The sequence below is a fragment of the Tachysurus fulvidraco genome, chromosome 6 (assembly GCF_022655615.1).
Source record: "Tachysurus fulvidraco isolate hzauxx_2018 chromosome 6, HZAU_PFXX_2.0, whole genome shotgun sequence".
NCBI lineage: Eukaryota > Metazoa > Chordata > Actinopteri > Siluriformes > Bagridae > Tachysurus > Tachysurus fulvidraco.
The window spans coordinates 23411278-23429630 of NC_062523.1; the positions used below are offsets into that span (position 1 = coordinate 23411278).

An 18353-nucleotide genomic window follows, 5' to 3' on the forward strand; every position below is an offset into this window, starting at 1 on the left:
TGTGATGCGTTATGCTGTGCCTCGATAGGCTGTGTTGTGATACTGCACGTTGTGCTATGCTCCGCTGGGCTGTGTTATGGTACAGTATATTGTGCTGTGCCTCGCTAGGCTATGTTGTGTTGCGTTGCATTTGAAATAAGGAGAATTCAAATAGTAAAGTAAATGAATGCCTATGTCAAAAGCTTACAGCACCTGGTATTCCCAGACAGTCGCCTATCTAAGTACTAACCAGGCCCGACTCTGATTAGCTTCCGAGATCAGACGAGATCGGGCATTCTCAAAGTGGAATGGCCGTAAGCTAGAGGAAAGTTGAAATGGAACCCATTTAAAAATTGTTTGTTTTTTCTTTTTATTTATTTATTTATTGATTGATTGATTGTTTTCTATCAACACATTACCCACAGGGTATGAATATTAAGATGTTGTTGTTAGAGAATTCAAATAGTAAAGTAAATGAATGCCTATGTCAAAAGCTTACAGCACCTGGTATTCCCAGGCAGTCGCCTATCCAAGTACTAACCAGGCCCAACTCTGATTAGCTTCCGAGATCAGACGAGATCAGGCATTCTCAGAGTGGAATGGCCGTAAGCTAGAGGAAAGTTCTCCTTATTTGAAGTCTCCTTACTCGGGTTGTTGGATGGATTCTAGAGCTAGAGATGGCTACTCGGGATATTCAGGGAGGAGGCACTTGGTTCTCGTGTTCTGTTTGTGATTGAGCTAGCTCTGCTGCTGCTACGCTAGCTCTCCTCCTCTGTTGCTGCTAGCTCTCCTTTTCTGCTGCTGCTAGCTCTCCTCCTCTGCTGCTGTCCCTAAGGTAGCTGAACCAGGAGTGGAACGTTAAAGGTTCTGGTTGCTCCTTGGGAAATTGGGATGGCATGATGTTCATGATGATCTGGAGTCTTCTGCAGCCTTGAATCGTATACAGGCACTGAGCCTTCCGTTGTTTTGTTTTTTTTCGTTTGTTTTTTTTTAAAAAAATGCTAATGGTCAGTGGTTGCTAGTAAATGGTAAAGGAACTGCTTTCCGTGCCTGATAACATGTCCTCTGCTCTGTTGGTATTATACTAATAAGTTTTGCTAGTCAAAAGCTCGTTTTAATCCTCTGCTTCAGTTAGCATGAAGAGCCAGGGAGGATTGCCTGGTATGGTCTGTTTTGGGGGGGATTTTGTCTGGCTGCTTTCCCACTTAATGGGAGATTGTCCCCCCACAAAGCTGCTGCTGTTCCCTGACTAGCTTTCATTGAGCTCATGAAAAGGAAGGGGAATTCAGAACAGAGCCATACCGCCAAATGTAAATTTCATAAGCTTGCAAATAAAAAATTTAAATTTTTCAAAGAATTGTCTTTATTTTGACTCAAGTGGTCCTGACTGAATTGTGGCCAAAAAGGAAAAATTTGTGTTGGATGTTTGGACTAGGTTTTGGAGCAAAACAGAAGTGTATATGGAGAGACTGTATGTGTATTTTAAATTCTAAAATAAGTTGGATGCTTTTTATAATGTCTTTACTTCACATGTTTGTTGTGTTTTAAAAGATTTAACGTGGAAGCTGCCGGGGAGTGAAGGAGAGGTGTGAACTAATGTTTTTGTAAATGTATGATATATGATGTTTGACATTTTTAAAATTTGATGTAAATGTGATTGTATAAGGAAAACTTACATTTTTATTGTATTATTTATCGTATTCTATTGATTGAAATTTCTTCTATTCTATTGATTGAAAAAAAAAGAATGTCTGATCTCGGAGGCTAAGCAGAGTCGGGCCTGGTTAGTACTTGGATAGGCGACTGCCTGGGAACACCAGGTGCTGTAAACTTTTGACATAGGCATTCATTTACTTTACAGTTTGAATTATCTAACAACATCTTAATATTCATACCCTGTAGCTAATGTTTTGATAGAAAACAAGAATTTAAAAAAATAAAAAATAAATAAATAAATAGAAAAAAAAAACAGTAATTGGATAGGTGACTGCCTGGGAATACCAGGTGCTGTAAACTTTTGACATAGGCATTCATTTACTATTTGAATTCTCTAACAACAACATCTTAATATTCATACCCTGTAGCAAATGTTTTGATAGAAAACAACAACAAAAAAGAGAAAGAAGAAAAAAAAAAAACAATTTATAATTGGGTTCCATTCCAACTTTTCTCTAACTTACGGCCATTCCACTCTAAGAATGCCTGATCTCGTCTGATCTCGGAAGCTAAGCAGACCCTGTAGCTAATGTTTTGATAGAAAACAACACCTTATTGTTTTCTATCAAAACATTAGCTACAGGGTATGAATATTAAGATGTTGTTGTTAGAGAATTCAAATAGTAAAGTAAATGAATGCCTATGTCAAAAGCTTACAGTACCTGATATTCCCAGGCAGTCGCCTATCCAAGTACTAACCAGGCCTGATTCTACTTAGCTTCCGAGATCAGACGAGATCAGGCATTCTCAGAGTGGAATGGCCGTAAGCTAGAGGAAAGTTGGAATGGAACCCATTTCGGATAAGCGGTAGAAAAAAATGAATGAATGTTTAAATAAGCATAATAAAAAGTGCAAAATCCCCATAACTGGTGTACAAAAGCTCCAACCGTATCTGCTACTGAGTAAGTTTCTTTTCCATTTCTGATTAGTGATGGACAGTTCATGAACGAATCGTTCTTTTGAACCAGATCTTTTTAGTGAACTAGATGAACCGGTTCACCAAATTGGACTGATTTGTTCTAAACAGTTCGCGTCTTGAGTCAGCGCTGATCCACAAGTTACTAAAGTTACTCACTTCCGGTCATGCCTGACAGTCGGTCCGACTCTAAATAAACTAATATCCCGGAGTATATGTAACTCCTGTACACTGAACTGAGAAATGTTGTGCTGAGAGAACTGTGAGCTCGAGCTGTTGATACTGCGCATGCGTGAATTACTGAACCGATACAGTGAATCATCAGTACAGAACTGAGAACTGCTTGTTTCGGACGCGTCCGAGAACCAATGAACTGGTACAGCGTATCATCAGTACACTGAACGAACTGTTTCGGACGCGTCCGACATACTGTTGATGCTGCGCATGCGTGAACCTTCATTATTATACATATTGGGATATCCATAGTAACTAGTCATAGGCTATTAAACATTTTTATTAAAAAAAAAATCAATTTCACTCAATATATGTCAGTTAATTTTACTATTGACTATTTTGCAGGTTAGCCTGTATTTTTATATGCCGCTTTTTGTAAGTTGATGAAGATTAGTTTAACTTTATATCTTTAAGACACGTAAAACATCCACGTTTGCACATCAATGCCTGTACTGAGTGTTTTAGTTGCAAAAATTAAATGTAAGAGACGTATTCAACTAAAGTTATGATTACAAAGAACTTTTCGAATGTGTTAAATTGATTGTATTAATATCTGCCGGCAGCGGGATGATGGAATTTGCGTCATTACGTCAGGACGTAAAAGAACTGGTGAACTGGATTTTTGAACTGGTTCATTAAATCGAACTGTCCGAAAGGACCTGTTCGCGGAAAAGAACCGAACCTCCCATCACTTCTGATGAAGCGACATTGATTTTTTAAGGTGGACCAAAAAATTCTAGTCTGAAACTGACGGACGTGTCAGTGTGTAAGTTTTGTTTCATCGGAAATGAAACAGCTCTCTGGTAGTGTTATTTAAATGAGCCAGATTGTTTATGACAAAGCACGTTATGATTAACCACAATGTACTGTATGTGTACATTTACATTTACATTTACGGCATTTAGCAGACACCCTTATCCAGAGTGACTTACAACTGAGCAACTGAGGGTTAAGGGCCTTGCTCAGGGGCCCAGCAGTGGCAGCTTAGTGGACCTGGGGTTCGAACCCATGACCTTCCGATCAGTAGCCCAACACCTTATCCACTGAGCTACCACATCCCACGCACGCACGCACACACACACACACACACACACACACGAACACACAAACAAATAAAAAATGTCCTGTTTTCTGACTTTTAGTGAGACTTTTTTCCTCGCAGCATGCTGTTTACTCAGTTGTGGTTAATCAACATGCTTTGAGGTCGTAAACAATCTGGCTCATTTAAATAACACTACCAGAGAGCTGTTTCCTTTCCGATGAAACAAAACTGAGACACGCTTCTCAGAAACTACACTGGCAGGTCCGTCATTTCCATCCTAGAATTTTCTGGTCCACCTTAAAAAAATCAATGTCGCTTCTATATATATATATATATATATATATATATATATATATATATATATATATATATATATATATATATATATATATATATATATATATATATATATATATAGGTGTGTGTGTGTGTGTGTGTGTGTGTGTATGTTTTAAAAATAACATCGTGGTCATATATTTACAAGTGCTTTGCAGAATCTGCAAAATGTCAATAAATAAATAAATAAATAAAATCATAAAAATTGCATTTTGTTATATATAATGTTTATAACACTTTCATATTTGGATGATCAATGATATATATGTGATAGCTTCATAAGATTAGTCATAGTCCCTGTCCTAAGAAAGTTAAACTGCTCACTGTTCTCTATATTTTAAAAATTCTATAAGTTCTGTGTCTTTGTAATTGGCCCCTTTTCCACCAGCGACTATATGATTTTGATATCCATCTTTTCACACTTAGGACAATTAATGGACTCATACACAATATTTTTGTTTGCATTTCATTCATGGTGAACATGGCATTTTTTCATAACTGGGTCAAGGCACAAGATGAATTTGATGAAGAAGAGAAGCTTAATAAATGCTTAATGTGACATTGCAAGAGGTTTTACTAAACGTTATAGCACCAATTAACCATCTCTTTTTTCTTTTTCTTGAAGTTAAGACAAAAACACACAACTTGTGAGAAATGGGAAAGTATCAATACTTCCATTCCAACTAACTGAAACTAGTTTTTCAGGAAATTCGTTTTTGCTGAGGCCGAGTGTTTCCTTTACTAGACCTTTTAAAATGAGCTATAAAATAACATATTAGAATGAGCATATTAATCTAAACTTGTGACTTGACATGTGGCCAGAACTGCATATGCAATCATTATTTATATATGTTGTATGTATTCTTATTTATAACATTTGTTTTCCTCATAAAGATTAATCCACAGTTCCTGCATACAAACTCCACTAGTCATAAGTGGCCATTCAGTGCTGTTGCACAACTTATTGGTGAGCCAAATGTCTTTCTTCCATTCTTTAAAAAAACAACTAGATCTTAATAGATGTGTGAGTGTATGTGTGTGTGTGTCTGTGTGTGTGTCCGTCCTTATATGGTTTGTACAATACTCATAATGAACGCAAAAAAAAACCCACCAAACATACAAACAACACATAATAAGCACTTAATCAGTGGCCAAGAGGTTTGGCAAATTGTATCGCTAAATATATTATGCTGTTCAGACTGATCAGTGTATCTATTTTTAATGGTTGATTTGTTTTCTCTCTTTTTGTGATCTCTCATTTTCTTCTTTGTATACTTTGTTTAATATCTTTAATAAAAAGTGTTTAAACACTCTTTGTTTTCAAGATTATTTACTGGAAATAAGTTATACATAAAACATAGCTTAAGAAGAAAAACTCTTTTACATTTAGTTTAACATTTTTCTTTGGCTCTATTTCCCTATTGACAGACAATGCTTATGACCCAGATGTCAATGCAAAACAATTGTGGATCACTAAAACAGCAGTCAAAGGCCAGGACTGCCTCATCTTCATGGACAATGGAAACAGAATTGACTATGATAAGATGCACAAAATGCTCAGGTCTGTGCATGAATTATCCTTCTGAAAATATTTAGACAAATCAGTAATATAGGTTTACTGCACACACAAAACACTTCACAATTCACCCAGTTTATTTATCACAATGACAAAATCACTCTCTCTCTCTCTGATTATATATATATATATATATATATATATATATATATATATATATATATAATATCAGTTTTGGCTACAGTGATAAGCAAGCGGTCAGAGGCCATGTTCCAATCAGTCTTTATGGGAACGGCTTTAAGTCAGGCTCCATGCGCTTGGGGAAGGATGCCATCGTGTTCTCAAAGAAAGCCAACATCATGTGTGTGGGTCTTCTGTCACAAACATACCTCAAGAAGACAGGAGTAACGACTGTCATGGTGCCTATTGTCATGTTTACCAAGACAAGACAGAGTGATATCCTTTAACGAAAACAGAGAGATAGATGGCTGGAGGAATGAAGGACAGGAATACATGAAATATACTGTATATTACAGGAGTCTTTACTGCAAGAGAGGGTGATTAAAAAAATAACCTTAAACTGTCACACTGTTTTTCAGTTTTGTATTAAAAACATATTATGCTGTAACTACTATAAATTATTACATGTATGTGGTATAACATATATATATGAAGTTATACGAAATACAATATATGAGGTACATCTTTGTTTTTTGATCCTTAACCACACTGCTCACTTAGTGCTGCACCAGAGCATGCAGAGAGTCTTCATGATATAAAGACATTCTTTAACACTGAGAAAGAACTGCTGTCCGAGTTTACTGTCATTGAAAACCTATGCCCCAATTCAAGTGGAACACGCATCATCATCTGGAACCTACACAGGTGAACATGCATAGCGTTACTGATTTACTTTAGTTTTATATGAAAGGTCTGTTTCAAGCTCACAGTTGTGACTGAATACTGGAATTGCATTTTACTTTAGAAGGAATGTGTAATATTGTTATACTATTTATATAGAGCAATACCAGTATAGTTAATGATATAAATGTGACGTGTCACTTGAAACATATTTTAGACAAGATAACCTCATTTTGCAAAACACCAGAGGGAAAGAACAAATTTCTGGGTTGTAAGTATACCATAAATAATATATTATTACCATAAATCCACAATTTGTTTCCTCCTCTCATTATGCTGCTGCAGAGGATCTTCAGGAGAGTTAGAATTTGATTTCAAGAAGGATCCCTATGACATGCGGATCCCTGTTGAGGTGTACGAGAGCACTAGGGCACAAACCAGGTGGCAAGAAGGGAGTGGCATTTCAGTGCCTAAGAGTGAATATTCACTGCGGGTGAGAATTTAACAAGAAAACGACGTGAGAGAGTTGATATGCAGGTGATTGAAAATGTGCTAATTTCTGAACTGAATTGAATTTTTGCAACAGCTCCTATTCAAATCTGCAGGTACAGTCTCAAAATTAAGTTCAACTACTGATCAATGTATAGTCAAAGCTGTTTATTTCTCTCTTACTTCAGGCATACTGTAGTATTCTATACCTGAAGCCAAGAATGCAGATTGTTATCCAAGGCCAGAAAGTGGAAAGTCAGTTTGTCACAAAGAGTCTAGTAAATGTCTTCACAGACAAATACAAACCTGCTGGTCTTGTATCCTTTTTACAAATAGAGCACCAGAATGTAAAAAAACAGCTAATGATACACTAGTAAGAGCTACTTATTAAATGTTCAAATATTTTTAATGCCATGGTCCTTAAGTCTTTGTCTCAGAAAAAGGGAATAACAATCACATTTGGCTACAACACGAAGAGCAAAGATCACTACGGATTGATGATGTACAACAAAAACCGCCTCATCAAAGCCTATGAGCGTGTCGCCTGCCAGCGCAAGGTGAGAATCATACAGGTCGACGTTTTAATCATAAAGTTTCTTTTAGTATCATAAGGTTTTAACACTTACTATTTTATATTGCTTTTGCATACAATCACAGAACAACAAATCAGAAATATACAGATAAACAATGATAGTGTCATGCACGTGAACAGGTTACTGTAGATCCAAAAGCTGGTTTATTAGGCAATATCCAAAACAGGCAAGGGTCACACATCAGGCAAACAACAACATCAAAGGAAATCCAAAAATAGTAGTCCATAATCCAGGCGTAGGTCAGGGCAGGTAGCAAACATTCATAAACACAAAAAAGAAGCAAGGTCAAAACAAGGCAATAGACGGAACCGATAATACGCTCAGAATGCAGACAATAATAACAATACTTTGCGACATCCAAGAGTTCTGAGTGAGTTTAAATAGACCAGGTGATTGCAAACAGGAAACAGGTGTGCTGAGTTGGTGGTGCAATGAATTGTGGGAAACAGAGTCCTGATGCTAAAGTGCAGCAAATCCTCTGCAGGCCAGCAGAGGGAGCCCTCATGGCTCTCATAACAGTCAGATAGGGAATACATAGAACGATGCAAAGAACTACAGTACGGTAGGGTCTGAACTCTGAGTCTGAATTTATTAAATTCAAATTCTGCACTATTTCTAAGTCCCCATAGAGAAATGTGTGCTATGGACCATGTTTAATGCTATGTTTAAATGCTAATGCATTTCCCAATGAGTCCTGAATGCATACCTACTGTTACTATTTGATAGGTGGTATGTGTCTAAGTAACATCTACATGAAAGCCAGGACCCAATGTTTCCCAGCAAACTGAAACACATACTCCTGTTCATCCACATGATTGAAAATCATAGCCTTTGCTCCCATGCACATCAGTGAGCTTTGGGCTCCCTGACCCTATCAGCAGTTTACCAGATGTTCTTCATTGGATCACTTGGTAGTCAAAATCCTATTTTTCATGATATTTTCATTGTGTTATATATGTGTTATAATATTTATTCTGTTACCAGGCTAACGGCACAGGAGAAGGAGTTATCGGGGTGTTAGAATGTAACCATCTCACACCAATTCACAACAAGCAGGACTTTGATAATAATGAAGAATACAGGTGTGTTTGAGTAACATGTCCAGATGAGCCAAGAGTTTTTATTTATATACAAATCGTTGTACAGTATACAGCATGAGTATTATCGCAAGTATCTTAACCACTGGATTTTTAGGTGTTTTAATTTTTAATTTCTTTTGATTTTGTGTCTGTGCAGGAAAACCATGATAATTGTAGGTATGAAGCTTGAGCAATATTGGAAGGAACTTCACTATAGACATAAGACATGCAGCGAAGAACCTTTTGAGGATACTGTGTAAGTTGTAAAATGCCCCCTTCTCTCTCTCTCTCTCTCCCCCACCCCCCTCCCTCTCCAACAATTACAAAAATGTTCAGTACTATTGCATTGGGCCTTTATCAGATATTACAAGTTTCTGGCTTGTGTCCATTACAACAGAAGCAACATTGCATTTGCTCTCACACAGATTCTGTATGTAAGGCCACACTGATTAACATAGGAGCATATTTACAAGAAATTAACACATGATTGTTTGGACTTACAGATCAACTCCTGAACAAAACTGGGTTCAGTGTAATGATTGTTTGAAGTGGCGAAAACTTCCAGATGGTGTTGATGGTAAAAAACTGCCTGAAAAGTGGTTCTGCCACATGAACGCTGACCTTCAATTCAGGTGCCTTTGTGTATCTCTTTCTATTTCTGTTTATGTGTATTTGTGTGTGTTCTCATGTAAATGATAACGTGATTCCATCAGGAGTTGTACAGATGAAGAAGAGCTTGATGAGTCTAATGATGAACAACCTAATTGCTGGAAAATCTACAAAAAACAGTGAGGAATAGTTCCTGTCATATACATAGATAAGTCTAATATCATACATTTCTTTTGAGGTTATACAGTCAGGTCCATAAATATTTGAACATTGACAAAGTTATTGTTTTTTTTTTAGCTGTCTACAACAGCAATTGGAGGTGGATTTATGTAATGAAAATAATAACAAACTGTAAACTTCCAGGTTTTATTTAAGGGTATGTAAATTCAATTCAGTTGAAAGTTAAAGGAAATGACATCACTTTGTGTATTTGCCATCTAAATTTTTTTAAAGCCAAAAGTAATCAAATTGTTATTACATGATGAGCTCCAGAATTATTTTCTTTTACTTAGGCAGGTTTCACTGTTCAGTTGATTGACTGAATAAACAGGATGTTGCACATAGCATTCTGAAATAAAAAAGGCAAACATTTCATATATCAACAATCTGTGCAATGCAGAAAGTCTAAGAGCTGTTTTATGTATTATGACTGCTGTTTTCTATCTTCAAAAATAATAATAAATTCAAAAAATTATTATAGAAAAATGAAATAATAATAATAATAATAATAATAATAATAATAATAATAATAATAATAATAATAATAATAATAATAATAATATTTAACAGAATTTAACAACATTTAAGAGAACTTGCAATGTGTGCATTTAGAATATAGTATGGGAAAGATAATGCATTAACATAAATAGATATAATGTGTTCAGGTAATTACAGAATCACTTGATTAATCATAAATTCATATATTCATAGTATCTGTCTTCATCTTTCATTCACAAGTGTGGTTTATTTTTTTGTTTTTTGTTTTCCACAAATATCTCAAGAGCCCAGTGACACCCAGACCTTCTGGTACTTCAGCTGTCATTCTGGACACATCTCTCTCTACTACTCCTAAAAGGTACTGCAGTCACTCCTTCTGTCTCATGTTCCTTCAAAATAGCATTGCATTATGAGTACCTGGATGATTTTAATTGAAATTTATTTCAGGAAAAACAAAGCCTTGGACATAAATCAAGAGAAATCTGGGAAGAAACGTAGAATAAAATGTTTTGACAAAAACATACCAGATTCTCTTTCCATGATCAGTCCTGCTAGTGATTCTAATACTGCTGACTGCAAAAACCTTAAAACAGCACTGGATGATGTGATTTTCGTGAGCACGAGTGACGAAAAGAGCATTCAATTTAGAAAATCCAGCTCTGGGGACCAGCAGATTAGCAAAGGGCAGTACCTGCAGGTCATGAAGGCAATGAAGCAGCTCGAAGATAAGCTACGGGAGCTAATAAAATTGCTGAAGACAGAGGCGAGTGTCTAAATTGGCTGGATACACCTTAATTGAACTAAATATGTCTAAATATAAAATGCAATTGTAATAGTACATCAACTATATTTTATGTCCTATTACTGTAATTCTTACCTTGTCTTTTCCTGCTTGTACAAAGGAAGTGGACACAAAGATGGATAGTCTAGAATATGAGAAGTGGACAAACAGCTGTGAGAGCCTGCAGAAATGTTTAGAAGAAAGCAAGATAAAACATGAAAAGGTGGAGGTTACAACAGATGATTGTGTAGCACCTTTGAGAGAAGCCTCCAACCCAGGAAGAGGAAAGGATTCCCAGTGGATAAGGAAGACTGAGACACAGGACAGATCAGAAAGGTCAGAGAGGAGACCGAGATAATAATATGCAGTCACAGTAAGAGCTCTGGGTTTAAAATCCAGTTTGTCACAAATTTCAGCCTTGATCATCTTAATATTTTACATTGTAATACTGTAGCATACTATAGATAACATACTGCCGACTATCTGGCAGGTGACCTGCACTGTAACACAATACCTCAAATAAAGTGTCTCAAATAGAGTTTCTTTTCTTCATCCTCAGGTTTAGAGAACTCAGAAAAAGAATGACACGTATCTTGGCCACTTTTGTTCCTGCTCCAGACCTTGAGAAGGTTATTGATCAGATTCTTACTCAGGATATAGATGAGATGTCCTCTACAGATGTATTATTTGGTTGGTACATTTATTTAAAGCACAAGTGCTTATTTGTCAATTTATTATACTGACTTGAATATTTAAAAACATATTAATACAAAAGCTGTTTGTGTAGTTTTCTTTCAAATATTGTAACACACTAGGCTCTGTGTAAAACTCCACACAGAGTATCCAAAGTTCAGGATTAATTATATTTGTAATTTGTTTTTCTTTGCATGTGGCTTTTATGGAATGTGAAGGAGCAGACAGTTGTTCGAAATCTACACAGCACTGTCACACCAAACATGTATATATATATATATATATATATATATATATATATATATATATATATATATATATATATATATATATATACAGTATACAGGTGCATCTCAATAAATTAGAATGTCGTGGAAAAGTTCATTTGTTTCAGTAATTCAACTCAAATAGTAAAACACATGTATTATATCAATAGTCAAAGTTGCTGAGGTGAAGTGTTTGAATCAAGCAGTTAATAGGCAAAACAATTTCATATAGTAAATAAAACCTAAAATAAATCTGCCTATTAGCCTTTATTATATGTGGATTATTACATTAATATTGGATTATTAAAGTGTTGTGAAAAATGTTGGCCTGATTTTTTTAATTTATTTGCACATTTGTCACACTTTGTTTCAGATCATCAAAGAAATTTAAATATTAGTCAAAGATAAGTAAACACAACATGCCGTTTTTAAATGAAGGTTTTTATTATCAAGGGAAAACAAAGTCAAAAACCACATGGCCCTGTGTGGAAAAAGTATTTAAACATAACTGTTAAAACATAACTTAACTGTGGTTTATCACACCTGAGTTCAATTTCTCTAGCCACACCCAGGCCTGATTACTGCCACACCTGTTCACAATCAAGAAATCACCTAAATAAGACCTGACTGACGAAGTGAAGTAGACCAAAATATCCTAAAATGCTACATATCATGCCGAGATCCAAAGAAATTCAGTAACAAATGAGAAAGAAAGTAATTAAAATCTATCAGTCTGGAAAAGGTTACAAAGCCATTCCTAAAGCTGTGGAACTCCAGCAAACCACAGTGAGAGCCATTATCCACAAATGTTGAAAACATGGATCACTGGTCAATCTTCCCAGGAGTGGTCGGCAGCGACGACTCATCCAAGATGTCACAAAAGACCCCACAACAACATCCAAATAACTGCAGGCCTTACTTGCCTCAGTTAAGGTCAGTGTTCATGACTCCACTCTTGGCAGAGACGAAAGACGAAAACTGCTGCTGAGCAAAAAGAACATACAGTACAGGCTTGTCTTAGTTTTGCCAGAAAGCATATTGATGATCCCCAAGACTTTTGGGAAAATACTCTGTGGACTGACGAGACAAAAGTTTAACTTTTTGAAAGGTGTGTGTCCCACATCTGGCATAAAAGTAACACTGCATTTCATAAAAACATCATACCAACAGTAAAATATGGTGGAGGTGGTAGTGTGATGGTCTGGGGGTGTTTTGCGGCTTCAGGACCTGGAAAACTTGCTGTGATAAATGGAACCATGAATTCTGCTGCCTACAAAAAAATTGTGAAGGACAATGTGCGGCCAGCAGGACAATGATCCAAAACACACCAGCAAGTCCTCCTCTGAATGGCTGAAGAAAAACAAAATGAAGACTTTGGAGTGACCTTGTCAAATTCCTGAACTGAATCCTATTGAGATGCTGTGGCATGACCTTTAAAAAGCGGTTCATGCTTAAAAATTCTTTTCAATTCAATTCAAGTTTATTTGTATAGCGCTTTTTACAATAGACATTGTCTCAAAGCAGCTTTACAGAACAAACATAGAGCAGATGGTAAACATAATGATAAAGGAAATAATGAATAATAAAATAAATAAGAATTAACAGAATAAAAATTCTAGATTATTATTAGATATATATAGTTCACAATGTGTATGTATTTATTCCCCTATGAGCAAGTCTGAGGTGACTCAGGCAGCAGTGGCAAGGAAAAACTCCCTTAAACTGGTAAAGGAAGAAACCTTGAGAGGAACCGGACTCAAGGGGGACCCATCCTCATATGGGTGACACTGGGGGTGTGATTGTAATATACAGTCAGTTAAATGTTGTATTGGTGTATGGATCATGGACTTTGGATCTCCTTAGTATCACAGAGTCTAACTGGTGATGTCTCAGGATTCTTAGAGTCGGCCTCGGCTTAGTGGACGTCCAAAGGCTTCGTCCCACAGAGGACGTTGGGAGCTGGTACAGTGTCTGGATGCCTCGGGATGGGTACAAAGAGAGAAGCAGTGGAAAGGGATTAACATATCTGCTGTTCATAAAAATGTGCAGGTCTGATGTACTAGTGCATGATACTATAGGATGTATTATGTGTACGCCTCCAATGTGGCTGAATTACAACAATTCTGCAAAGATGAGTAGACCATAATTTCTCTACAGCACTGTAACAGACTTATTGCAAGTTATCGCAAATGCTTGATTGCAGTGCTTGCTGCTAAGGGTTATATTTGAGTTATATTTAAATTTGTTTGATGATCTGAAACATTAAAGTGTGACATACGTAAAAAAATTAAATCAGGAAGGAGCCAACACTTTTCGCACCACTGTATGTGGAGTTATGAAAAAACAGGTGTATGTAATCTCTTGGCCTCAACTGTACTATATTAAGTCCTTATGTATTTCAGCCCATTGGCTCCAGAGACTAAATTTAAAGCTGTGTGTTTATGAAATAAACTTGTAAGTAGATGCTACAGTGTGCTTTTTCTCTTTTCAACAGCACTCAGCAGCCACAGATCCTGAATTAGTTCAACACTGTACTGACAGTAGTGCATACAGGTACAACATGGGCATATTTTATTCTGTTCTTCAAAATAATTAAATTATTTTTTACATTACTCTTGCATTTTTTTTTTTTTTTGGTTACCATTACAAAATAAAAATAGTCATGCAATGTCTTTTCCTATGCAGGTTTCTGTGCTCTCATGCTGGTGTGTTTCTCTGTAAAATGACCAACATTTCTATTGAGATGAAAGGGAGTGGAGAAGTGCTGTACACAGTAGTGTCCTGGGACAAAAGTCAGTTGCATGGCATGAGCCAGTTCATGCCTGCAGGGCCCCTGTATAACATTAACTGCTCTGACGATTCAATTCGTTATCTGCACCTTCCACACTGTGAGATACCTACTGGTAAGTTAATTTAAGGTTATAATGTTATGATTATAATCAACCTAATAAAAGAGAAATACAAATCACATTTTACATAAATAATTAATACAAAATACCATTCCCATTAAATTGTGTTCATTTACCCAGGTAAACAGTTTTCCCATACTCAGTCATCCATGCAATGTAAAAGTTTGATCCATTGATCCCTCCATTGATTCAAGGCCCAGTTCTGGTGTTATTGTGTTCTTTGCAGGTGCTTTTGACAGTAGACAGGGATTAGCATGGGCACTCTGACAGGTCTGCATCTACGCAGCTCCATACACAGCAGGGTGTTGACACGGTTATTCAGTTACCACTGTAAAACTTTCTGTGACTTGTGCCATGGCAGCTCTTTTTTGTTTTGGGCCAGATAGGATAGGACTGTTTTACCCTTGGGCATCAGTGAGACTTTGGTTCATGTTATGTCTCCCCTTGACCACTATCATTAGGTACTCACCACCACTGACAAGATGCACACAATAATTTTTGCTATAATACTTCTCATTGTCCACCGTTTGCTTATAATATCTATTACAGAATCCAATCTCAGACCTTGACACTATTCACTTTGTCATTCGTCATAATGTTTTGGTTCATTGTTGTATTTAATGACACTTTATAACATAATTTTAAAAACAACTTACTTTTCCTTCTTCTTATGCTTCAGATAAAAATGAGTTTGAACTGGCTGTGGCACATTTCAGTGAGGGTAATGTTGAGATCATTCAGGACCTGAATATAACAAGCACACACGTGATTTTTGAAGTTCATGGTCTCTCCATCTTTGGCCTGTTAAAAAAAAGGATCTTCTTAGAAAAGCCCATCAATGCCCAAGTCCTTCTCTTCTATAATGAAAAGCGCAAAAAACTGCACATTCATTTGCTGCCAGTAAATGTGTCAGTTGAAGAGGTAAGCTACTAATCGGCTTATTTAACTTTTTATTTTAGTGTTTTCTTCCAGATGTTGTTCACACATGAAGTGCTAAAATATACTGAAATTTCAGGCAGTATTAAGGTGAACAAAATGGGACACAATTGTTCTTTTTTCCTTCAAATTTTAAATTAAATTAAAACTTAATCACTTCAATGTTTTTTTTTTAACTATTCTGCTTAACCATGTAGGTACGGAAATTAAATCAGTCCAACACCTACATTCAGTGCAGCTCCCTATGTCAGCTGACCCCTGGTAAAAAATACAGACCACTCTGTGAGCCTTATTCTTACCAGCCAAAGGTAAACCACAATTCCTTTTGTGGAAAAAGATTTCTTTACACATTAAAGAAGTGTGTTTAGCTATCTTTTGTTTTTCTTAGGTTGAGACATTTGGCTGTGACTATGGTCCTAACCATCACATCACATTTGAGGTGATCCTTAATAACAAGGTTGAAGACCTCACATTGGGTCTGTTAGATGAAAGTGGCCAGGAGGTGTGGGAACCTCGTCGGGTCTTTCTTACAGGTAGCCAAAAATTTATTTTTGTATTCTAATTTGACAGAAAGCATTGGCCTAGATTTCAGTCTGTCAGAGCAAGTTCAGGCTAACCTAAAATGATTTATAAGTCAGTGGATTTTTTGCACTGAATCTTTTTCTGTCTTATTACCTTAGCTGAGAGTAAAGAAGCAAGTCCAGCAGAAAAAGATAAAGGTAAATATTTCAGATTTTGCTATTTTCCAGCATTTGTACAGAATTTGTACATTACAATTTTAGATTTAGTTTTTGCTTCACTGAACACTACTTATCAAATCAAATCTGAAAGAAGTTCTGACCTTGAAACATTCTTATGAAAACTTTTTTAAACAATTCGGAAAATTGAGACACTTTTTTTTTTTTAAATAAAATGTACTGTAATTCCATAGAAATTATTATTCATTGTTATAATTTAATGTTTATATCTATTTTAGGTGCTGAATTTATAGATAAACACAGAGACATACTCATACAGAGAGTTTTTCTGGTATTGGAAATAGCAGACACTCTACTTACCAAGAAACTCATCAGAGATGAACTGTATAATGATATCAAGGAGGCAACAACACCACAGAAAAAAATGAGGATACTGTACAGTTGTCTTGACTCAGGAGGAAAAGCTGTGAAAGCAGAATTCTATAAAATCCTTAAGCAGAAGCAGCCTGAAATAGTGAATGATCTGGATTCTAGATCAAATTATGCATAGATGATCAAAGAAGACACAATCTGAAATGTGAATTAATTTTGTCCCCCTGTGTGTTAAATTTTGATGGAAGAATTCTACAGAACACAAGCAAATCTTTATTGATTTATATAATGGATGCACATCATATACATTTTATACCATTTTATATAAAAATAGGCATCCAAATATTTTTACAAAACCTTTCCTTTACTTTGTATTTTGTACTTTTTTTTGTGCTTGAAATGAAATGTGTTGAAAGTAAATTGGCATACGCACACACCCTATTGCATGCCCATGCTTGAAGAAAAGGCATAAACAATTAAAGTACTATGTCATATAACAAGTCACTCTTTTTTCCACTTTAGTAGATTTCCTGTAAAAGGTAGTGAAATACATTAATATAAATATACTATATATTATAATATTAATATAAATTAATGTGGTTTGGTCATTTTTAACTTCATATCTCATCATCTTTGGACGAGAGTTTTGGTGTCTACTACAGGTTCCTAGAAAACTTTTATTTAAATATTGAATTTGTATTCATAATGAACTTACCCAATCCAGATATTTAAGATTTTATATAATTTTTTTTATAAAAAATTGGATTAAGGTTGTCTATGATCTCAGTTAGAACTAGGGACCAGTTTTGACCTTTTGTCAGAAATGAAACACAGAAAGTGTAGCTCTGTAGGCTTTAAGCTACTATGCAGAAATCTACACAGACGGAGCATAGAGCTGTACACAATAACTGTGTCCATTTAGAATCCTTTGTAGTGAACCCCAAGAAAGGTGTCTCCTACTGCTTCATATGAAGCTATATACTATAGATACAGGACATAAGTATAACTAGACTCAACTCTAACCAGTGTTGTGGAATATACTGTAATCCTCAGAGGCTTTGTAAACAATGTATAATTTTTATTAAGCAACCAAATGAAGTTGCGTCAGTCTGCAGAGTAACTGTGTAACAAACAAACAAACCAATTTTACTGTGGAATTTTTTTTACAAATTCCTAATCAAAATCACCATATTTTGCAATATATTTGTACCAGGAGGAACCATCCATTTTAAAATGGAAATTTCAAATTATTAGTTGAAAAAAATTACTCATCACTTCAGCATGACCTATAGTACTCTATGCTCAGAATAAATATTAGCCAATTTTACTGTTGAATTTTTTAATTCCTACTAAAATTTACCAAATCTGGCAAAATAATTTTGCCAGTGGGCACAATTTAGTCCATCATAAAATGGAAAATTTAAAATGTTAGTTGATAAAACTTACATCACTTCATAATGACTTACTCTATGCTCAAAATAAATATCAGCAAATTCTATTGTGGAATAATTCCTATCCAAACCACCGTGTGGGGAATTATAACTGCAACAACGGGCGCATTTTAATCAATCATAAAATGAATATTTTAATAGGTTAATTGAAAAAACTTAC

The 18353-nt window shown here is 35.6% G+C and overlaps 2 protein-coding genes, 2 long non-coding RNA genes, 2 other non-coding genes and 1 pseudogene across 7 annotated transcripts in view; 2 read left to right on the forward strand and 5 right to left on the reverse strand.

The window, feature by feature from the left end:
- The window catches only part of LOC113639776 (MORC family CW-type zinc finger protein 3-like), a 152985-nt gene extending 141276 nt beyond the window's left edge, over window positions 1-11709 (forward strand). The window contains exons 15-16 of the mRNA XM_047815009.1: window positions 10990-11204; window positions 11428-11709. Of these exons, the coding sequence (XP_047670965.1) occupies window positions 10990-11012 (23 nt within the window). The 3' untranslated portion in view covers window positions 11013-11204; window positions 11428-11709. The remainder of the gene's footprint in view (window positions 1-10989; window positions 11205-11427) is intronic.
- On the reverse strand, window positions 181-299 carry LOC125142674. The gene has a single exon (XR_007142114.1). It is a non-coding gene; the product is annotated as a 5S ribosomal RNA (ribosomal RNA).
- Window positions 472-590, reverse strand: LOC125141940. Its single transcript, XR_007141366.1, has one exon. It is a non-coding gene; the product is annotated as a 5S ribosomal RNA (ribosomal RNA).
- On the reverse strand, window positions 2346-2464 carry LOC125144427 (annotated as a pseudogene).
- Window positions 7243-8659, reverse strand: LOC125141447. The gene is made up of 2 exons (XR_007140823.1): window positions 8030-8659; window positions 7243-7820 (listed from the first exon to the last, which is right to left on the reverse strand). It is a non-coding gene; the product is annotated as an uncharacterized LOC125141447 (long non-coding RNA).
- On the reverse strand, window positions 9417-11183 carry LOC125141448. 2 transcript variants are annotated; one of them, XR_007140825.1, is made up of 4 exons: window positions 11123-11183; window positions 10965-11013; window positions 9849-9938; window positions 9417-9537 (listed from the first exon to the last, which is right to left on the reverse strand). It is a non-coding gene; the product is annotated as an uncharacterized LOC125141448 (long non-coding RNA). The 2 variants fall into 2 exon arrangements; XR_007140824.1 differs by lacking the exon at window positions 9417-9537 and having other exon boundaries at window positions 9803-9938.
- Window positions 11710-11730: 21 nt separating the features above from the next.
- The window catches only part of LOC113641046 (NACHT, LRR and PYD domains-containing protein 1b allele 2-like), a 147609-nt gene continuing 140986 nt past the window's right edge, over window positions 11731-18353 (forward strand). Inside the window, exons 1-5 of the mRNA XM_047815018.1 lie at window positions 11731-11826; window positions 14322-14380; window positions 14513-14730; window positions 15416-15657; window positions 15870-15980. Coding sequence (XP_047670974.1) covers window positions 11767-11826; window positions 14322-14380; window positions 14513-14730; window positions 15416-15657; window positions 15870-15980 — 690 coding nt within the window. The 5' untranslated portion in view covers window positions 11731-11766. The remainder of the gene's footprint in view (window positions 11827-14321; window positions 14381-14512; window positions 14731-15415; window positions 15658-15869; window positions 15981-18353) is intronic.